This window comes from Desarmillaria tabescens (assembly GCF_030435595.1).
Source record: "Desarmillaria tabescens strain CCBAS 213 chromosome Unknown EV420scaffold_70, whole genome shotgun sequence".
Taxonomy (NCBI): Eukaryota; Fungi; Basidiomycota; class Agaricomycetes; order Agaricales; family Physalacriaceae; genus Desarmillaria; species Desarmillaria tabescens.
In genome coordinates this window covers 56148-78972 of record NW_026848369.1, presented here as the reverse complement: position 1 = coordinate 78972, position 22825 = coordinate 56148, and the positions used below count along the sequence as shown (strand labels likewise).

At 46.0% G+C, this 22825-nt stretch overlaps 5 protein-coding genes across 5 annotated transcripts; 2 read left to right on the top strand and 3 right to left on the bottom strand.

Moving 5' to 3' along the window:
• Positions 1–5788: 5788 nt before the first annotated feature.
• Positions 5789–6585, top strand: EV420DRAFT_1485635 (uncharacterized protein; the record flags this gene model as incomplete). The annotated part of the gene is made up of 5 exons (XM_060470261.1): positions 5789–5843; positions 5892–5962; positions 6067–6168; positions 6296–6480; positions 6537–6585. 5 exons carry the CDS (start codon positions 5789–5791, stop codon positions 6583–6585), a joined length of 462 nt encoding a protein of 153 aa, XP_060323974.1.
• Positions 6586–7241: 656 nt separating this feature from the next.
• Positions 7242–7639, bottom strand: EV420DRAFT_1650066 (uncharacterized protein; the record flags this gene model as incomplete). Its single annotated transcript, XM_060478400.1, has 4 exons — positions 7242–7313; positions 7374–7430; positions 7482–7562; positions 7625–7639. The coding sequence occupies 4 exons, from the start codon at positions 7637–7639 to the stop codon at positions 7242–7244; spliced, it is 225 nt and encodes a 74-aa protein (XP_060323973.1).
• A 1585-nt stretch (positions 7640–9224) lies between these two features.
• Positions 9225–11360, bottom strand: EV420DRAFT_1752505 (uncharacterized protein; the record flags this gene model as incomplete). Its single annotated transcript, XM_060480407.1, has 9 exons — positions 9225–9302; positions 9503–9574; positions 9637–9669; positions 9772–9861; positions 9885–10097; positions 10119–10137; positions 10203–10304; positions 10390–10418; positions 11127–11360. The coding sequence occupies 9 exons, from the start codon at positions 11358–11360 to the stop codon at positions 9225–9227; spliced, it is 870 nt and encodes a 289-aa protein (XP_060323972.1).
• A 3341-nt stretch (positions 11361–14701) lies between these two features.
• On the top strand, positions 14702–15747 carry EV420DRAFT_1315550 (uncharacterized protein). The gene is made up of 2 exons (XM_060468658.1): positions 14702–15006; positions 15056–15747. The coding sequence occupies exons 1-2, from the start codon at positions 14764–14766 to the stop codon at positions 15602–15604; spliced, it is 792 nt and encodes a 263-aa protein (XP_060323971.1). The 5' UTR covers positions 14702–14763; the 3' UTR covers positions 15605–15747.
• Positions 15748–16992: 1245 nt separating this feature from the next.
• Positions 16993–18610, bottom strand: EV420DRAFT_1752502 (Metalloprotease; the record flags this gene model as incomplete). Its single annotated transcript, XM_060480406.1, has 8 exons — positions 16993–17190; positions 17239–17340; positions 17396–17497; positions 17560–17635; positions 17685–17840; positions 17897–18149; positions 18208–18289; positions 18344–18610. 8 exons carry the CDS (start codon positions 18608–18610, stop codon positions 17149–17151), a joined length of 1080 nt encoding a protein of 359 aa, XP_060323970.1. The 3' UTR covers positions 16993–17148.
• Positions 18611–22825: the final 4215 nt, after the last annotated feature.

Here is a 22825-nt window from a genome sequence, read left to right as displayed (position 1 = left end):
TGAAGAGTAGGAGCATGGTAAAATTGGTTCTGTAACTGTTAGCCTACTGTGGTTCTCCACAGCACAATACACAATGAAAGATGCGTAAAAAAGTGTAAAGAATACAACACCTTACAGGCTTATTGACCCAAGAACTATGCATGCCAACGGGGTGTATTGATAGTAGAGAGTCAAGATGCAAGCAAGTAAGGTGAAAGTAAGAGATTAAGAGACGATGCGACAAAAAGGGAAGGACAATAGATGTGACAGAAGGCATAGGTAAATAGATATCAACAGAGAGCATCCATATCCCTTACACTTTGATACGTTGATGAGCCTAAACTTCTGTGGCAATGGCAAAAACCAAAACTCTAGAGGAGTTCATGGCAAATGGCGTGTAGCGGCAATAAAGGCTTTGTTGTTGTGCGAGTGTTTCGGTGCACCTCCGTGCGATGAATTCCTCAAGAACGCAAGTATACACTGCGACTTTTCAGTCAGCGAAGTAGTACCCTTAATGATCGAGTACTAGAAAACGTTGGCTGTAAGCTGGGAAGGGTCTCGATAGACGAGAAGGAACGGAATCCGGTATAACTGGGAATACCGGCAAACCGTGAACGAAATGATGGCAATTTAACTAGTAAAAGCCATGGGCGATGTTGACGGAATTAGAGAAAATGCTGTCAAAGAGCAATACCATTGGCAAGATAGCAAATACCGTGACGGCAAGAGACAAAGACTGTAGTCGAGAAACGAGAAACTGGTGGTAAAACGAAGATAAGACGAACTGGCGATGATATGAGGGGGAACTAGTGATGGCAAAACGATGGCTGGGACTGGGCTGGACTGATACTGAAACTATACTGAGGTTAACGACGGCAAAACGAAACTGATACTAATCCTGAGTCTACACGGAGACTATCCTATACTGAAACTGACGGCAAGATACCAAATACCGTGACTGATGATCCTATACTGAAGCTGTTGACCGAAATTCCGTGACAGATGCTGCTGGTGGCAATAACGATCCTAATCTGAGTCCACACGGGGATGTAACAATCCTGAACTGAACTGGGTAAAACGATGGCGACGTAGAAGGTGAAAACTGATGAAAATGATGCTGGCTGGTGAAAGTGAAATGATGCTGGCGGATTAAAAGATAAAAGCGAGTTGTGGACACCAAATTCCGTGTATTGGCGCAATATGAGCGTACCCCAATACCGTTAGAAGAAAAGCCGTGACAGAGAGTATAACTTGGAGTGACTATGTTGTTATTGTCTATCTCCTAGCGAGTACAAGCGATAATGGTGGTCGATAATGTGGATGATGGCTAGTGTCCAGTAACTTGTGTCTAGCAACTACTACTACACTAGCTTTTATACTACAAGTCCGGAATAAAATTAGAATACTTGAAACGAGTCCTTAGTAAGTCCTTAGTACATCAATTGGTAAGAAACGATACAAAATGCATGCTCCCAGAGTTCTAAAGTAACAGCACCCACACGGTTTTACCGCATATAGACTTAGTGATCAGAAAGAATTCCCCCGACATACGGACTCTTGGGCTGCTGTGTTGCTGCGGCAAAGTACACTGAAGGTAGTACACTGAAGTAGATGCATGCAGCATTATCTTGGCGTTGTAACAGCCTTAGTAAAGTGAGTGGAAAGGTCACGGCATTAGGTCTTTTGCCGTGGAGTTGGTACTTTGACTGTGGCATTCTTCTAAATGATGCTTGATGCTGATGTCATCGATGGCTGTGCTGGGCGATCAATGATGGTCCTAAATCCGTGAGATCTGCAATCAGGTGCCTGGCGGCATTAATGAAGTGGCGCAGATTGATACGGAATACGAGCTGGGAAGGATAGTTGGCGGTAAGAGTGGGTATTGCCGTGATTGCAATTGTTGACTTAGTGAAAGTCCGCTAAGCGGACAATGCATTTATTATAATGCTAAAATCCGCGAATTCTGAGCGTACAGAGCCTTGAGGCTCATCAACGTCTTGCACTACCTCGATGTAGAGGGAGTAGCATTGTTCATACCAATTACCTCAGCATCAATTCTCTACTCTTGGCATAGCAATAAGGCTATTCAATACAACATCATTTTTCATATATGAATGTGCCGGTACCAGCATGTTAGGGCTTCACACTGTCACCGTATAATACAGTTGTATGGGTGCCATCATATGGGTACCATACCGTACTATCGAGGGCTTGAGAAGCACCTGTATTGACAGCTGTTGATGGCCATGTGTACAGTATGTAGCCCTGAATTGCTGGGGAGTAAAATTCAGCTATCCCTCGGGGCTCAGAAGCCAAGTACAAAGTAATACCTTTCATTACCATTTATTTCTAGGCCATTGCAGACTAATTTAGAGGTGTTCTTGCGTACTTGGGACTGATGATGCAATTGTACACCTGTTAGGGGCATTTCTTTATAGTGAGAACTGGTTCTCCAATGAGGGTGACGATGTTGAGGTTTATCAGAAAACAAGCTAGATATGTTTTAATGACTATATGGTATAGTTTTATGCTAGTCTGGCCTACCAAGCCCAGCTCTTTACATATGGCTGTACACATGGCCATGACGGATGTACTCATATGGCCAGTACACCGTTGACAGATTGGAGCTGATGGCCGTATACCATATATGGTATGGTGTGAAGCCCTACAGCATGTGATTGAGGAACATCATGGTAGGGAAGAAGGAATGGCAAAGCATAATGAAAGGAAAACAACATCAAAATCATACCACACAAGGGCCAACCCATCGCGTTCTTGGCTTCAATTTGTAATTCCTTCCCTACAGGCTATTCACACCTCCACCTTCGCAGGGTAAATACAAAATGGCCAATATTTTGGGACAGTTGCGTTGCCAATATTTAGCTTACGATTGAAGTGTTTGCATATGACAGGAATACTTTGATGATTGATCGCCTTGATTTCCTTTCACTCGTAATGCTGGAATCTACAAATCGATGGAGGACATTGGAAAATCAAGCACCATATCATAACCATAACATGATAACCTCGCTTGTAGTGCCATAGAGCTGTCCTTTACTGAAATTAATAGGTCATACATGGGTTAACCAAGAGAACTCCACCACTAGACCTCAAAACATTACGTGAAAGCCAATGCACGTATTTTTCTCTCTCGATACCTAGCATAAAAAGAGGGTCTACTATCAATCTCCTATGGAAGTTTGTTGGTACTTTTCATGCTCGCATTCACTATTCTCAGAAGAATATGATGACTACATGAACATTTGTAATGCCATCTTTCTTGATCCTGTTATGGATCTGCCGAAATCCGGATATGTGAGCACAAGGCAAGAAGCGGTGATCGAAGTGAGGTAAGATTAATTAGAAGTGATGTACGTCATTAGGGAATATAATGGATTCCAGCGAGGGTTCGTGAGGAGACCTGAGTGGTCCGGTTTGCGAAATAAAGGAAATCAGTAAGCACGAAGCAATTACTGAGGGAAGTAGCCAGTAAGCATGGAGCAATTACTGATATAGAAAGCCTGTAAGCGCGAAGCTATTACAGGCCGTGGGTGAAGGCAAGCGCTAAGCGTAACCTTCGGGTTGGTGTCAGAAAGCGCTAGGCATATCAAACGAGTTGTTCAGCAAGCGCTAGGCGTAACTGAGGGTTCACACAGTGAAGGTGTCCTGAAAATGGTAGATTGTTTTTGTAAGTTGAAAGTGATAGATTGGCTAAGATTTTTAATGCAATGTTATCTACAAGTTTATATACTAAGGAAAGGTTTGAGTCATTATTAATCTACAATGTTCTATAATATTCTAGTATCAATACGAAGAATATAGAAAGTAACAGAAAGTATGAGCGAGTCAGTATCAAGACTGAGAAGGCCAAGTACGGGCATGTGTTGACTCATGCACCGAATCAACGGATACCCAATATCCATAACAGATCCACTTCATTGGATTTTTTGTAGCTAGTATCTAGGCTTCCCCACTCCGGCCATATATCGCATCTATCCATCCAGAGTGGAGGACGACACCTGGCTCAGTAAATGGAATACATCAATGCAAGCATTGCTAAGCAAATAATAAACCAGAAGATCACTTGCGCTTCAGACCTCAGACTCGAATGAAAGAGATGGCAAAAGCTCTATTTTTAGCCTCCTGATTTTATCGACGTTGGCAGCTGGGTATTGGCGCTCTTATCTCAAAGTGTACTGTGGTATGGATGGGTTTATACGAGGTTCAACCTCCTAATGCATGCCTTCGTTGTCACAATGGCAATGGTAGATCAAGACTCGCCTCAGAGCGTAAACAAGGATTGTGAGCATGGAATTATCATACATCTTTCCTTGGCATGGCTATCCACAAAATACTGCAAGTTGGTCTCTTTATTACATCCTGCGACTAACCACAAAACACACTCGCAGATCTATGGTGTTAAGGGTCGGGGAAATTCTCACTAAGAAAGCGAACATTGAATCACTTATGGTAAGGTTATGGTTCCTCCATCATCACGCTTTATGAGAGGCATTTGCATACCATATAGACTATTGGTCAAAATATGTGTTATTCGAGAGCAAGGTACCTCATGTCTGTCATGCGACTTGTAGACTCAACGATGCCTTTCAGGAGGCGTTTGTTTGAGTCATAAAAGAAGACATGCAAGCTGACCTAAATGATGAAGAAAGGCGCAGTTTTAACTCTAGATGGTTAAGGAGGATACCAAGATAATGCACAAGTGACCAAGTAGCACATTCATAGATGAAGTATTGGTGGGGTAATGTTAACTGATTGTTTTTCTATGCAACATGAATGCTTAAATGCCCATGAACCATTTTTACTTTTATTATGAGATAGATGGGGTACTCATGCAGTATGTAACATTCAGGAGAAATATGGCAGGGACTGTCAGGGTCAGTCTACAGGTGAGTACACACTCCATGAGACAGGAACGGTCCACTTTGAAGAGATATCATTCCCATAATTAGAATAGATCCACATTTTCCCGTAACTTTTACATTCTTGATTTGTTGTAGATAAATAGATATTGGATAGATGTAAATTGAATTTTGACTGAGGCGAGTCTATGAGGAAGACTATGTGGTTTTTAATTTGAGAGGCGCTGAGGAGAGAATGCTCTCGCAAAAGGAGTCACGCGAAAGGATAATGTACACAAAATAATGAACTGTAATTTTCGCTCTCACGGATACAAATAAATTGACTATGAAGTATCTTCTTGGCATGAGATTGCGTATATTGGCTACTGTGCACCATGTAGTTTTATCCAGACCAATAGTCGAAAAAACTCGACTCCTAGATTTAGCGAAGGTATATCTGACATAGTTCATAGGTAGCCCACGACTTAATGCGAGTAGACGTCTTGCATGTAAATCCTACGCAAAACTTCCCGCAGTATGCAGAACATGCGGACTTACTTTCTCCCTGAAAAAACAATTCAATCTGATAAGTATACTCTCCTGAATTACGTTTCTTGTATCATATACAGCTTCATGATCCTTGGGATATTCTGATTTGGGGAGTGCTCACATACGGGAACAATGGGAAAATGCATCTGATATCGGAGACGGAGGTACGCTTGAGCTACACATGGTCGTTCTCTGTGTGAATCATTCTACAGTCGAGGTCTTAAAATATAAAAGTTAATGTCTGATTGTTGATATGCTTTCATGGATTACGGCTCGACCCTCAGGTCTCAAAGTCTAAGCCCCCGTCAAGATGAGACTGAAATGGACCCGGCCTTTCAGGGCCAGACTCTGGCCAATATACGCGTGTCTCTAATAATCCATCTATATACTTTATATACTTCATGGACCTTCTTGGCCTTCGACTGGGTGTTCCATTTTCTGTGCTGACAGGAGCAGGTTGGGATTTGATAACTCAAATTTATAATCGCAACTCATCATGGCCAGATGCTCTGATTTTCGAACTATCACGTTTTATGGGGTTCAATCGTAATGTAAATACCAGATGCAGACTGAAGGTAAGCAATTGAGGGGCTTCCCCTAGCCTTTCCAGCACAACTAAGTACTACTGAACTGGTCATCAGTATTCACAGAGCTCTTTCTTCCTTATACAGCCATATAGGTCCTCCCAAGTGAGCGAGGGACGTACGTGTGGCTGCAAGAGTATGCTGGAACTATGGAGGAACTTGGCATCAAGTGGTTGGGAACGCGTCGCGCCACGCGTGTCAGTTAGGACACGCGTCAGTCACATGTGATAACTGATGGGTCGTGTTCGGGGCCGCAAATCAAATTCGGTACTTCCATCTAGTAACTAGTACTCTTTGTGTCGCTTTTGCCTAAATGATGTCGAGACACCTGAGCATGCATTGCTGTTGGGCGCCGGTAACAACGCGGTCGTTGTGGCACGGTCTAAGGCCTTCGTCCACCTGATCCCGCTATTTCCGAACCTCCCTCTCTCACACATTACCCCTGGGAACCCGCGCAGGATTCTCAAGAAGCTGATCTTCACCGGACCGACAATTCATTTGGTAGCCAGGTTCGTTTGGGAAACCCTACAGATTTTCGGATCTACCCCATTTACCTCTCTGACAGTTCTCTTGTCGACTCGGAGAACCGAAGTGGCATCCCTTTGGATGCTTAACTTGTGTCTCGAACCTCTCACACTTCTTTCGATCTATTAATTACTTCTGTCATAATAAAATATGGCGAATATCACTTGTCAGAGTAACTATACCTGGCACGTTTCTCAACCTGCTAATACTAGGCATGATCGCTTTTTTTTTCACTGACCATTTGCTAGATGATAGGCCGCTTTGAGCGTTATGTTCATGGATGAACACTTGGGTCGATATCCTGCTGTATCATCCAAACTAACTCTGTATGAGTGGCGCTGTAGTCAGACATGGATCAGACCCTTTCCATGGGACGTTGCTCGCACAATCTGATTGGACCCCCATCGGCAGATAATTGTAGCTGCTTGGCGGCAACGCGAACACAGAGACGTAGAAATCCCAGCCGGGAAGTCTAATTATATATCTTCTAAAGGTACCTGAAACCATGCTGGCCGAAACACTTGGGTGCGTGTATTAAATGGATGGCTATTTGAAACTGAACTCAGGCAGTCTCATATTTTCATGTAGTTCGTACACTGTTACCGCGACAAATGCTCGTCCGTAAGCCAGTCCTTTCCCGAAATTTCTTCCATAATGAGCAATCTGACACTTAAGTGCGGTGATATCGGTGTCCGTGTATATAAGTACAAAATAGAGAACAGCACTTTTGATTGTGGTTATATGTTTACACGACATGACCCCAGTTGGTCTCCTTGTCGTCACTTCCTGCAACTAGCCGTAATAAACACTTGCAGATCTATGGTCACGAGACATTAGAAGGTCGTTGCAACCCAAGACTCAAGAGAAAGAGAGCTACTAACGGCAGAGTGATGGTCTTCCCATTATCGCACTTGATGAGAACCATTTCAGTACCCTATAGCAGATAAGATTCCAATAAAAAGATGCTCGAGAGAACGGAGCTCACGTCGCTCGTGCGGCTGGTGGACTCGACGACACCTCTAACGAGTTGTCCTTTCGACCCGTAGAAGAAGATGCGTGAACCACTCTAAACAGTGAAAATGAAAAATGTGTCTAGAATAGACCGTGAAGAACGCAAAGAGGACATACTGGAAACGCGTCCATAGGAAAATCCGATAGGTAGGTAGGTAGGTAGAATTATGATGGGGCAATGATAGCTGCATATCTGGGTCTACGCAATGCGCTGGTTTAAGTACCTTCAAACCATTGTTGTCTCAGTTGGATTATGAGAAAGGGTGTATCATGTATGTAACGGACCCCAAATGATCTGGGGATTTTGAACTCGGCATGCGCAGAACAAAGACCCAGAACCGGTCCGAGTCAGCCACAACCAACGATTTGTGAAGAGGGTACATCCTTCCACAGCCACTCGCGACGGGAATGAGGTATAGATAGTTCAATACTTCTTGCAATTAACGTGGCGTATACAATTCATACATCCATTTTATACATAGATGACGGTTCCGAAGGGAAGCCTGAGACTCGAGAGATTCAGAACAAACTGAAGCGGGATCTGTCCAAGGACATTTGGGGAGCCACGGTCGTACACAATTTATTCCACGGATATGAAGATTTGAGGTGCGAAGAATTTTGTTAACGTCAAATCCGAGAGTCTCATAATTGTTATGGTCAGAGACCTCTGTCACTCGGAGTTCGTTATTCAGTATCCGGACTATGCTCTCATCAGATGTTACCCTCGCATCTTATGAAGTATGCATTGTCCACGGATGCAGAAAGTTAAAAACTTTGAATGAGAGAACCCATCCGATGTATGTCCAATCGTGCGGGCATGTAAGAACCACCTGGAATGCAGGGCCGGATAGTGGATGGTACCGAGAACGGCCAAATCGACAAAGCGTAACTTGTATGGACCTCGTTGCTCTTCTCACGTCGCTTAGACATAAATTTGTCGAAGGGCTGTGGTGCATCTCGACCCCCAGAAGGAGGACATCGGAATAATTAGTTCAATAGAGGATTCTATAGGATCCATGCCGTATATACCATGTACATGCATGGGACGTATGACGGGAATGAAAATTCCTGCCTCATACTAGATACTCTATGCGCGTATTACTGGTAGTATCCATCTTCCCAAACCTTAGAGACCACTTTAGGCAGGTCGATAGAACTGTTTTCGCCTACCATTTGATGGGCCAGTCAGCTAGAGTTTAGAAGTATGAACCTCTATTAGGATACTGGTAGACACGCGTAGCTTGATTCGTTCCCTCGTACCCGGCATAGATAATTAGTCCGGAATAACCCCAAACAAAAATAGTACCTCCGCTGGTTGAAGCGTCACTATGACTGCCCAGAAAGTGGCAGACATTTGGGGACGATAGGAAAAATAATTTAATCGTAGCCTAGTACGGGAAGGACTGAGAGACTGGCACATGAGCCGCATGGAAGAGTTCTTGATGAGGTCTCCTCGAAGTCGAGGCATAAGATGAAACAGGTCCAGTGGCGAACTATAGGAAGTTTACGGGTATCCAGGTCGTTGTGCACAAGATCGTAAATGTCAGACGAGTGAACATAAGGACGAACCAACAAGCAAATGAAGGCGTGGCTTTTTAGTACCGTGAGGAACACGGTAAAGGTCTATGGCATCTGTAGGTCATGACCTAGATTCACAAATTTATTTCCGGGATAGTGATGTGGCGCCCACGGTTGAGGGAGTATTATGGGAGAATATTTAATAGGCGCCGTCTAAATCGGTAACCCAATGGGGTCGAAGACAAAGTGCGGCGACCTTCCTCAATTCGGAGATGAACTATGGAAAACACACGATTCATGAAATACGGACGAGTCAAAGAGAGCGAACCTGCAAGAGGGAACACGACGTCACAATCGCGAAAAAGTAGCTGAATGGCGAGATTATGTACCGGAGTCTCGAGACCTCATTGCGCAGGATGCAGCGGTACGAGTGGTTATCACCCTCTTCCGAAATCACAGGTTCCTTCACATACGGACAATCCATCTTGTTATGTGTACACCTTGTTGGCCAATGACAGCTTGACAGACGGTGATGGGAGGAGGCACCAGCTGACATTAGAATCTGTAAGCGAGTGGACATGACAAAAAGATACTCGTGCTCTTCGACTAACCTTGATATAACTGGTGCTACCGGCTCCAGTATACTGTTCAAAGAATGATGGAGTATACAGAAAAATTACAGTAAAGATGCTGTCGCCATAGTATTGACGACGGTTGCCAAGTATAACGGAGATTCAGTAGCGCACCGTCAGCTTCCGTGTCGGAGGACAAGATCGGCGGTACAGCAAGTATCTGCCTAGAGGATCGAGACATATCCTACGCAGGAAGACCAGCATCTAAGAATTATCGTGGCAATCACCGGGCGGGGTATCGGCGAAGGCGGGGACCCTGGAATGTTACAGCGCTTGTGTCCCCTTTGTAGTGCGAGAAATTTCTTTGGTTCGCGTTTAGTCCACCGCTGATTCAGCATCAGAGTATCGGTATCGATCCCCAGATTATTCGATGCTGTGGTACTCTGTTTACAGCGTAGTAATAAATGTGGAAGAGGTTCATCCACCGTGCTGCCTTGTTCCTGGGAAAATAGGTGAGTCACCTTATCAAAGACGTAAATCCTACAACATTTCGGTTCTGAGTGCGCATTCTGTCAGATTAGAAAGAGCTTCTGTCAGAAACGGACCGGTAGATGCACGAAGCCGCTCTGAACCAGGACCGAGCTTGCCACAGAAGGGAAGCTGGGAAATGACCACATGAATCCGACTCCTTGTCATCATTTGACAATCTTTATTGATGGAAAGGAGTCACAGCAATTAAAATACCGCACGGTAACTTCAGATTGTGAAGCACAACGGGAGCACATGACTCACAAAAGCAGATTTTTGTCAATGCGTGCATCCTGTGGACATCAGACGTTAACAAGGCCCTCTTTGTCATCGAAACGCGCAGTAGTTAATTAGAACACTTTATGCATCATAGATTCAGCGATCGGCTCGGCGGAAATCAAGACACATATGGCTGAGCTGTATCAGCGGAGATAGCCAATTAATCCAGTTTTCCAGCCATAGAACAAGGCAATGTAAGCCGAGATGTTTCATAGAGATGCTCATGAACAAGTGATCAATGAAGCCCGGACCGTAATCGATGAGTAGGCATTGAAATAACTTTCAGAACCCAGCTAAAGATCACGAGTTACGCGCTGCAGTATTCAAAAGATTTTTCGTACAGTGAATAGAGGACAAAGATCAAAGAACTCTAGAAAGCGACTCTCAGCAGTGAATGACGCAGCCTGCGGCCGTGCTACCAACTCGGGTGGGTTCAGTGAGTACTCCATGGCATTTTGCAAGATCGAGGTGACATAGAATAATTCTGCTAATTCCGAGGGTCTGAAAACGAGACCGTGGATGGCGTCGAGGGCGGTGAATGAGCGTTGAGAAGGAAAAAGGATCGGAGTCACGACCAGTCACGGTCACATGCCTCCCGTTTTTGGATGAGCCCGTTTTGCCGCTCGGTCATCGAGGCCACCTGATATTACATGTCACCACTCAGTCTCTTTATGTAGCTTTATTTTATGAATCCTAGTGGAGAATATCAAACTTGAACCGACCTCGGAGTCGGTCCAAACCGCGACCTGAAAAAGCCTCCTCTGTAATGCCCACCACCAGCCTCTGCCGATGTCGACACCAGAAAGAGCGGAGACGCTCGGACAACGAAACATAATACGTATTATATCTTTCTTATCGAAGCTTTCCGTGCCGGTGCCTAACCGTTGTGCTTTTTTTAACTCCTCGAGGGCCACCTTGGATGATGTATAGAATTTTCCTTCATAAAATGGGCACATCTCGCAAGAGCATAGACAATGATCCTAGACACAAAAGCTTAAGAAAGCTAAAGACGACTCAGTGGACGATGCGGTAGTTCCGGTTTCCACTCTTGTTGGTCTTCCTCGAACGCCAGTACCGTTCTTGTATGGAGTCAACAGCAATCCGTATTATGTTTAGTTTCTGGAAGCCATGAGCGGCTGATATATAATTAATTGGTATACGACGGCAACACTACAAGAGATTGGGTATCATAATAGATGACGTGCATTTTTATGGGTTTCCTTGCGACAATGTCAGCCACTCTCCTCATCGTCATGTCCCACAACAAACCTTCAAACACACTTAAGGTGCTACGGGAATGTGAAGTTGGCAGGAATAACCCAAGGAAAGCACAGATGGGTAGCACCGTTTGGATTTGGCGAATGGACGAATGGGTTTTATGACTCGGAAGCGCCTGGGAAGGGAATAAGATAACATATGAGAAGAACTGACGCGGAGACAAACACGCACGCACACGCACACGCACCTCTCACATCAAGATCAATCATCAATTCTGTGTTTCGTCTCTAAGCCTAAGTACATCAGCTATTTTCTTCCTCCCAGTGGCCTGTGAAACCGAGCTTGCCTGCGTTCACCGAGGTATACGCTGGCAAGAACTGGCTAGATTGTTTCGATGATCTCGATCAATCAAAACGGAACACGATTGAATGGACGAATGGGTTTATGGCGCGGAAAGCGCTTGGGAAGGGAATTATGGCGAGCGCGTATGTTACTAACAAACGCGCACCCACAATCTTCAATCGCGTGTTTCTCCTTGTGGCCGATGAAAGCGAACACGCCTCCATCTAGGACTTTGACCTCTTCCTCACTGTGTCCGATTAAACCGAGAACATCTCCGTTCACTGAACTCAAAGGAGGTGCATGCCTGACCCAGGACCTTGATACCTGGCTAGGTTGGTGTGGGTTCCTACTGGGGGATTGATGATCAATCAAAGCGAACCACAAGGATATCGACAGGGAAGACCACTTACTTTCTCACCGTCGAGTCCTAACAGCGGACCCATCCTCATCATGAATGATGAAACGCCAAGAATCCGGCCCAGTCTGCGATATACTGATAACTTGTGTGCTATGATGGCCTCGGTCAATATAAAAATTTGCGTACCTTTCTTTTAGTAGAAAATAAGGTGAGAGCTCGCTTGGAAGATATCATACCGTGGGTCGGACGGCCCGAAGCCATGCGCTGGTCACGTGTGGTATTGATTGCTCTTGTTTGACAATTTCAACGCCTTCTCTTTCTTCCTTCCTCCGACGTTCCTCGAACGGATACCTCCGCTTGAATGCGGGACTGGCCTCTACGTGTGGTGTGCTGGGTATAACTCTTTGACCAAGACTCGGCTGGTATGCGCGACGTTGTTTTTCGCTGACCAAAGGTGGTCTGATGTTCATGTATAGCCAGAATGTCCTCAGCTCGGAGCGACTCTGGGATGGATGCTGGTGAACGTGAAACGTTGTGACTTCATATACTGTGAGTGCCTGTAATTACCGATCCCGAAAGCGTTGCCCTCATCGAGCCTTGCTTCCTCAGCATATATGCCCCGTCGCAATACCTCTGACCTCGCCCTATGAATAGGCAACGGCCAATCCCTGTTCGGAGGACCAGGATGACCCCATGCTTGAAGACACGCACTAATTGGGTTGTTGCCAACTCAAACCTACTTTTCCGTCGTGTTTCGCGTCAAGTCTCACCGTTGCTGAGAAACACCGGGACATGGATATGCTATGAAATGGCACCAAGGTGCGCCCTATAATTTCTTTTCGAAAGCTACACCAGGTTGACTCTACGTTCAGTTAGTTTGAGCTTGGGCGTGGACTGACTCTTGAACATCGCCTTTCGATGCCTGTTGTCCAAGCTCCAAGTTTCACGGCATATCACTTTTACCCGGCACGTCCCCCCCCCCAACTACGATGTAAGTCTCCCCCTCCACACACCCTCTTCTGATGAATCGCACATTCCCCTTGCATTTTGACGACCCCGTTGGGCTGGATGCGCGAAATTGTTGCGTCCGTAATATATCCTCCTGAGATTATTACCCTGGCGTCTTTTCGACATTTTCAGATTTTTCTGACGAGGTTATTCTAGCGATTTCACAGATCGCTCTGGGCTCCCATCTTTGTTGGTTCGCGACTCCCAGGTTCTTCGCAGCTGACCTGATAACTTCTTTTTGAGGTAAGTGCGCAATGCTTCGTTTTGTTGTTCTTCTCGCATGATGTTATGTCTTCTATATTTGCTACTTCGGAGGGTGAACATAGTTACCCGATGAGACTATTTTTCCACCAAGATCTCTGATTCTCTTTCCTTCTTATCCTTTCTCGGTCGGGGTGTAACTATGTGCTTACATTCATACGTCAGGGTCACGCTTCCGTCCAGACTACGAATCACTACGATTGCTAAACGCTAGATGGCAGCCCCTCCAAGGGCCAGTCTGACCTGCAGAATGCCTGTGGTCTGTAAGGTGATAAGCCTGCTTATTTGTCGTCTATCTTGCTAATACGAGGTTATTAGATCTAGTATCGAACCGGTACATTGAGGCTGCACTTTTGCGGTTCAGTCGTTTATTTGACTGTACCTGTAATCGATACAATTCTTTGGAAATGAAATGAAATATCGATGCTGATTCGTGGACCGACGCAATTGTCAGAACTTGAGATTATACTCCGTCAATGGCCGGCTTTTCATTCCTCTTCTTTGTGATATGTAGTCCGCATCCATTGACCGCTACCTTTTTCCGAGAGCGAAAGACGGCTTCGTTTCTCTCCCGCTACTGCCGATGTGAATGAAGAATACCCGTCAACTACACGAGACTGTTTTTCGGGCTCGCTATTCCAGAAGGTTGAGTTTGCAGTGACGCGCCACGGGCAATGAGTGGGGGTGCACAGACTCAGATTCTTCGAGCATCTATTGGTTACGTCTGGAAGCTGAAGTAACCTGGGAATACGACATTACCGTCGGATACTTCACCCCACGTACCCCACATACCAGAATATTTGGTCCTGTTCGGCGTTGAGGGCAAGGAAAAGGAAGTCATGCATTGTTACTTACAGGATACGCAGGTTCGCTTGTTGTATCTAATACTTAGTCGCCTCTTAGAGAGGAGGAATACTTGTACCGGTACGTTGTGTTATCTTGCGAACTGGTGTTGGGGAATAGGGATGTACATATCCATTCCCGCCTATGCCGAATGAATTAATCCTAATGGATTCTTGAAGTAAGCCGTACCCAGAAAAGCCAAAGAATACATACATCACCATTTGAAATTCAAAGATCAGCGCGGTGCCGAAGTGGGCTCGGGGTCTGCTTTCCTTTCCTTCTAACAGTCACACTCACCATCACTTGGCCTCTTCAAAACAGCCACTCTTATGGACGGACACCAAGCTTTCTCAGGTTTGGCTATAATTGCCGATTGGCCAGGCGATGGACAAGACACCAGATCCCAGTCTAGTACTGCACTTGCGACTCCAGTGACTCCAACTCGAGGTCCTCGGGCTGTCGTATTCTGTGCCGCGAGAGAAGTCACTCGTATCTTTACAAAGGAGGGATGCACATTTGCGATCTTGGGAAGTACAGCGTGCTATCTCTACAGAAATGACCGTTTACCGAATGTGAGTACTTGTCTCTCTTGATTGCGGATCTTGACAATGGCGTATATAGGACCTCGACATTTTGATGTCATCACATACCTGCAAACCAGAGTTGTTGAAGGAATTCTTCGTCACTAAGAATCCGGATCGTTTTTACCTCACGGACACTAAAACACCCGGAGCTACCTGGAAGGTCTTTTGGTACCACGACCACAACGTGGATGGGAAAGTGGAGAAAACCAAAGTCGACATCCTCAAACCGGGAGTGTTACAACTCCCGATGATATTTTCCGAGGCTATCGTCGATAAACAGGGATTCCCGGTCGTTCCCATGTCAATTCTGCTATTGCATAAACTGAAGGGATGGAAGGATAACATGGAGTCGACGGAGCAGCGACTTCGGAACAAGCATGATGCGGATGTGGGAGATATAGGCTCACTGTTGAGGATCATCGTGGAGGGAATGAGCATGCAGGAAAAGAAAAACTCGACGTATTGGAAACGGTTTGCAATGGAACGGTTTGATCAGGAATTCCGGGATGGGACCGAGCGTCGGGTGAGGTTGTTTTGTTCGAGGTTCCCAGAGTATCGTGCTATGTGGCGGAAGCTAGGCTGGTAGGACCAGCTACATATTTTCTGTTCACTCTGTACTTCCGTATCTATAACCTCGCTGAAATTTTGACACAGAAGCTGTCAGGGAACTTCAATATGATTAGACTTTTAGGGCTGTTCTGCGTTTGCGGTCCCCAGCCTTGAAGATTTAGAGGCTTCGGTCTTATTGAGTGAAGAGAAAAACCAGGAATGCGGGAAGGAACATGGTGACGTGGGTAGGGAAGCGGAATTCATGCACTGTTAAGTATATAGTTCATGCATAGAAAGGTACGTATCATTCGGTCATGTCAAGCATAATCATCGTATCTAATGCCGGTGGTGGTAGAAGAGGTACACGTTCACATCACCTACAGGGATGTGAACAACATCTGTGGAAGGCCGCGTACGGGCTCGGGTAGACGAGTCAGAGCTAGACGAAGAAAAGGAGCTCGCCCTGGAAGACGCGCGATTCCTGCGGCGACAGGTTTGCTGGTTAGGCCTAGTAACGTTCGAAGAAGAAAGTTGTGGTGGGACAGTGTGAGGAACGGACTGGCTATGAGTTTGGTTATGGGCAAGGCAAGAAGTTTTCCTCACTTCGGACCCAGCACGATTTCTTGCTGCGACGATGGGATTATAAGGAACCAGAGCATTGTTGGGCTCGTTCCGAGATGGATGGGTGGTGGATGAGCGGTGGGCAGCTTGAATGTTACCGCCATTCGCATTCGAGAGAGAACGATGCTGTGGGTGGGAAGCGTGTACTGGATACGCAGAACTTGAACGGTGGTTCTGCCACAGCGGGTGCGTATAAACTCCCTGGTAAGGGGGGTGGAACGGAGTTCTGGGGGCGTTATTGTGACTATGATACGGATAAGTCGACGCGGGTACTGTACCCGTGCCCATTCATGGCAGGGCAGAGAGACTGCTGGCGGTGGCGGTCATGGTTCAGATCCATAGTCACGTCGCTACACGAGGATAATTTGTGTCAGTAAGACAGTGGCTCCAACTGACCTCGGAGAGGATCCGGATTTCTATGATGAGGAAAGAGGAAAGGACGAGTATATATGCGTCTCTGACGGGCCGCCGTTACGAGCCTTGCCTAACAGCCTGAGAGACGGGGTACATGTGTATCAAGTCTCAAGAACGAGGTGCTTGACTAGTGCCGTGGACGGAGAGAAATCGCATGTTGCCATGCTACTCTTCGTCAACTCTCACGGATGCTACGTGGTTGGCTACATGCTGTATTGGCCCTTCTATTCGGATAATCATGAGACCAGTTTCATCCAACTGTGCAAACAAGACAGAAGTGTCAATAATCTCAGATCGCGGTCGGAGCAAGGGCATTCTCCGATGAAAACCGTTCTTGAATTTGGGTAATGCCAAATCCAAGGGCAATGCTTGCCTGTTACCAGAGTGATGGTTCAGCCTTCTGTTAACCAAGATATACTCAAGTAACCTGTCAGTGGAAAACACAAACATGCATTGATATAAACGGGTCTCTCATATATGAACACCATTAAACGAAATTTCGAACATCAATTGGACGAAATCCTATGTCTGTAAGCAACACTATTTCTAACTGCACATAGTGGCCTTGTAAACTGCATTCGCGAAGCACTAGGAATAATTTCAGCATGAATTGCACATTAAATGCGTATGACATACGTTATAATTGTCGGCATTGACAGCTTGTTCAACAGGAAGAAGTGCCCGGTCTTTAGCACAGCCATAGGTGACATCGATGGTAGCGGAAGTCGCATGAGTGAGCTAGATAACAGAACCATCAACTTGTAGATCAATGTAGATCCAGAATAGCTCCTACCTCATGGAGCATAAGCCCGTCAGTAGTATAGGTGCCGTCAACTGTACCGGAACAAAGACGCGGAGTAGAAGCCAAGGTGAAAAAGAGATTGCAAAAGAAAATCTGGCACCAACAAACGGTCCATCAGATTCTGTCAATTACGTGCCCATGGTTGAAACACGTACATTGCCAATGGGGAGGGCAGTATAGGCAGCGATACCTTGTGTTTGACAAGCAGAGATCGGATCCGTGCAGTCCATCCTGCAGGAATTTGAAAGGTTGAAAAAGAAGATAGATGGAAATGGCATACGTCCTTGTGTTAGATGATTCGTTTGCGACTCTATCAAATACCGCGCGAACCGTGGATGTCGGCGAAGTGCCGAAGTAAGAATTATAGAGAGAATTAGTACCGTTCGCTGCAATATAAGAGGACGCCGCCGAAGCCAATGCTTTCGACCCGGTATAGCTGGAGCATATGTTAGAGATGTGAATGCCAGAAATGAGGAACACGTATATACCAACCTTGCATCAATAATGTGCGCCTTGCTACTGTTAGTACAGATATCAACCGCCCGGGTATTCAGGACAGGAAAAAGATCCCGCTTGGTCAAGTCGCCAGAGATCTTGACATCAACAGAGCTAGACGATACTGAAACCTCATCAAGGCTCGCCCCATCGGTGACCCTAGCTTCCGGGCTAGTGATATAGAAGGACGTCACAGGGGTGAAGGTGAATGTTCCTGGACCAGCTGAAGCAAAGTCAAACAGCGCTGATACTGTGAAGCGAGAATGTAGGATTAGCAAAAATCGACAGTTAGAAAATCAATCACTGACAATCATGTTTGGCAGTAACTGATTGTCCAGGAGGAATGACCGCAAAGGCGGAGTCATTAGTGTCCTTCAAAGAGACTGAAATCTGGAGGAAATAAATGAATCAGGGTCCGGGAAAAGTCTTACTGTGGCAATCTACCTTGATCCCGGTAAACTCAACGGTTTCTCCATCCTTGGTGACAGTGAAAGATTGGGTTGGAAGAATGTCGTCCAAAATCGTCCCATACTTCAAGATCTTCACCGACTCTGAGCCAGTGTTGGCTACGGTCGCCGTGAACTTGAGATCGTCAATACTGGTGATATTGGAGGCCGGTCCAGACAAGGAGACACTAAGACCAGCGTCTCTCTTGTAAGGACTGGCAAGCGCAGAGAGGGCGAGGGCGAGGGTAATCAGAGAAGTGAGCATATTATGAAGTCGAGGGTGTACTTGACTGACGATTGAGGTTGTACTCCTCCCACTTAAATATACTTTGGATGCCATCGCATGAAGTCATCGTGACAACGGGGTACCTGTGCGACCGACCTCGGCAATCGATTCAAAAAGAGGCGTTCCTTGACTAGAATAAATTTATATACATAACCAGTCAAGGTGTCAAAGAACACGCCGGTTGGAAACCGGACGTCTGTGCCATAATTATCAGTCTCCATGTTCGAGATGTGAAACTAAGTAATACCCCTACTTTTGCCTTCTCTACCAAGGCATGGCTGAGGTCGCTTGAAGAACGAATAAATCGTTCAGTTGTACGAGCTTCCAGTCAAGGACGTCCTAAACAATGTCTCGACTAGCAATTCTTATCATGAAAGACGTTAGTTCCGCACCTCTAGGAGCTTTGAAATCCTCAGTGCGACTTCAACGGGAGGATGCACTAATTTTAGCGCTATCCTCGGAAGGGGTGTCAGGTAAATGATCAGATCTTCGAAAGGGCAAGTAAAACCTAGAAATCATTTATACGCGGAACTCATACAGTGACCGATAGAATATCAGTTGTTAACCTGGCGCGATCGTGAGCGAGTTATTTCATAAATGAGGACAAAAATGGTCAAGAAAACCCGCAAGTTATTTAGAGTTAAGGCCGATATGCATGCTGCCGATAATATCACAGTCCAGTCTCATGAGAACAAACTGAAAGGATAAGGGAAAAGGCTAAAACGATACTGTACCTCGAGGATATCTGTTCCGGAACAATTAACGTTATCCACGTTCGCATCATGAGAATACCGAAGACTTACAAGTACAAATAAATGGACGGAGGGATGGCGCACGACTACTTCGTGTGCGCTGGCTGTCAGCGTAACAAACGACCGCTGCTAATTAGCCTTCTGACAAGAAATCCAGCACACGTCTGGAGAGGAAGAATCGAGGAGTTCACCCTGGTTATCCATTCATACTTCCGCACATCTCGAGGCCAGTAGAGTACTTGCTGTAACGACTGCCTGTCCGCGTTCCTCTTATCGATGGGATAACTCAGGTTTCAATGACCGGAGACAAACAGTCTTCTTTCTAAGTGAAAATCGGCAGCCAGTGAACAACCGCCAACCTGCAAGCGATAGCCTCCAAGTCGATGCGTAATCACACGAAGATCGGAAGAATCAAGGTATTAGTAAGTAACACAAGTCAACGTCACGGAATCAGCCACTGAATGAGCATGTGATCCTGCGAACTTTCATTCTCGGAACCTCGGTCAAAGCCCATATCCTTTCCATGAAACACTTTGAAAGACCCTCGCATATTCTATCCTCAGTGTCCTCTGAACTTCAACGCAATACCTTTATTCGATGGAATACCTTTCTGACTCACCTCATTACCGTTATTACGACGTTTCATCATGACCTCGATCATCCATGTAAAAGATTCATATCCAGTGATCGAACCTGTTTATCGGGAGCCTTCATGAACTTATACTAAAGTATTCAAGAGCAACGCCGACCTGTACGAGGCCGATGTGAATTCATCTCCGAGTCTGATGTCCCATATTCGATCGAAACACGCGTTGTTTTTTCGCTGGACCACTACCCCCAGAATCGATCGAGGATAATGTGGATGGTACCCCATATTTCGCGTACTTGGTGAATCATTTCTATGCCGAATAGTGTTCTTCGACTGAATCAGTATACCCACCAAGGCCTTCCCTACCAGGTCTCCTCAGCCCAGAAGACTTAGGGGAAAACCTTTCAAATGTCATTCCGATGCACAGACCTCGTCCCTGTTCTTTAATAACAACGCGTCCAGCGTCGATATTAATGCGCACCTCCCTCCCTGCCCCGCAACTCCTAATTTTCCTATTCATCTATTACCAGGACGACTACCACGTCATCTTCTTCCGTGAGGCACGACGACGGCCCCACTCCTTCCTACCCATATGCTGCCACCACACAAACGTGACACCGAATTCGATACAGGGACACCTCCACAGCTCTCTCCCAGCGAACATCTTCTATAATTAGAGAGGAATATCTACGGGTACGACTCTGGGGAAGGACGAGGAGGATGCAATGGCACTGGCGGCTGGTGGTTGACTATGCTAGTAAAGGAGATTCGAGAGGACATCAGCGGGGGTGAGGACTACGACGAGGATGGGCAGGATTTTTTTGTGCTTTCTCGCATAAGAGCGGATTTCAATCAAATAGGAACTGGTGATTTGGGGGAAAGAATGAGAGAGTGAAGGCACATTCAAGTAAAAGGATGCGTTCGTGATGTTCACCAGGCCTCTCTGGCTCTATTCCTTGAAAAGCGTAAATATTATTGACAATGTAGAAGTCACATCATACACTGAACTTCTCTCCAAGGATTGTTTGGCCGACGTCTTCCGGTGCTCGTTCGACTGGATAAGAGACGTCCTTGTGTTGAAATTGGATTGTATGCAGAGACCGAAGAATGTATGCAAAATCCAGACATATAGTCTTGTTCAATGAAAAGACCTCATGAGACGAATGGATGATCTCACCCTGGTCATAGAGTTAGTTTCCGTACCGATTTCCTCTCTGACATCGAACACTTGCGTAAAAAAGTCCACGTTCCCGAAAGTGGAGGGATAAACACCTTTATAACGACTGAAAAAACGAACCTTCTTTTTCTTTCCAAGTGCAATCGGACGCGAACTGGTGGTAGGTATCGCACCTAACCCAAAGAAATTTCATAGGGTACGTTCAACGTTACTGTGTAATAAAGGTAGATGCTGAAGACATACTTGGAGAAGCAGCCCGATCCAAGAAGAAAAAGGGTCGGGTGCGATTTATGGGGAGGAAAACTGAGACTGCGGCATTCCATCATTTCCGCTCACATGCGCTTCCTGTAACGGCACAAGCTTTGACTGGTGGGCGGCCCGTGTGCAACGTGCAAGGACTGGCACGAAGAGATGAGGGCAGAAAGTCGACACCGGAGATTTGGACAAAGAATGGACTGGGGAGCGACACAAACACATCGATAGGGAATGGCAGGTGAGAGAATTAGTGCGTAGAGGCCGATCCATAAATCCGATATCCAGGAAGGTTCACAGAGGAAAGTAATCATCTGGCAAAGAGAGAGAAGGCTGACAAGCTACGTTCCTGCTAGTTGTCTCTGACAATGGCGAGATCGCTTTGCGATACCGAGGCGATGTGTACACGCTCCAGCTCAGGGGACATCACAGGCTGGATCTTACAGAAATTCCGGCTTTATCCTGACGGAGTTTTTAGCGCCAGATGCGTGATTGAGAGTGTGGCGATGAAGATTGGACGAACCAAAATAGCACGCGTCAACTTCTCCGGGCCGAATCCCCGATTCCGGGATTCCCCGTGTGCTTTTTTTTTCTTCGCCTCGTTATTTTTGTCTCTCTCATTGGTCTGCCCGTCCTCGTCCTCTTCAACGGTTCGCCATTAGAACTCAAAGCATAATGTCCTCTCATTACGGTGTCTCATTTTCAGAGGCGAATACTCCTCTGTCACTGAAATACTTCGAGCATACGCCTCTTCTCGTATGCCATTTCGTCTCTCGACGAGATGGTACAGACAACTCGCACTGCTAAATCCCCGGTACACGGCTTGTTTCGTCATTTACACTTCAGGGCACGCCGAGAAGTCGGATATCGTAGACCTGTAACCGATCGTCTTGAAGCTCACGATCAAGACGACCTGTAAATCTGAGCTCAAATTTGGCTGATACATTTTCGCTTATCTCACACCTTCCTAAATAGAATTTGATACCTAATTTGGAACGGCTGTGCTGCGTGGCTCATCATCGTGACACGCTTTCTTCGCGCCTGGCTACCATGACTGTACAAAATCCTCACGCCTTCTCTGATTTTCGTCTATGGCTGTATTTTTGCAACTGTAGACTGAAATGCTCGCCGCTCTCGGATGTCTGGAACAGCGCTACCTTCTGCCTGCTCTCATTTGATTCATTCCTTGCGGTTATCACCTTCGATACTCTACCGGTACCTCGTTAAATCCATGCTTACATCCTTCTTGTTCGCTATTATCCTTTTCGTAGATGACAATTCCCTTGTGACTTTCAGATAAGACTGGGCTGGGCCCTGTAATATTACTTATTCATGTGCGTGACGTGCGATCCATGTTGATGAGACTGGACTCGGTGGCATCTCAGGGACATTCTTTTTTTTCTGAGCTCGCGCATGTTAGCGAC

What these genes read in the sequence shown, in the direction of transcription:
- EV420DRAFT_1315550 (XM_060468658.1), top strand. Translation starts at nt 14,764, where the DNA reads ATGGACGGACACCAAGCTTTCTCAGGTTTGGCTATAATTGCCGATTGG. An exon ending in GAAATGACCGTTTACCGAAT is followed by an intron (nt 15,007 to 15,055) that starts GTGAGTACTTGT and finishes TGGCGTATATAG; the next exon opens with GACCTCGACATTTTGATGTC.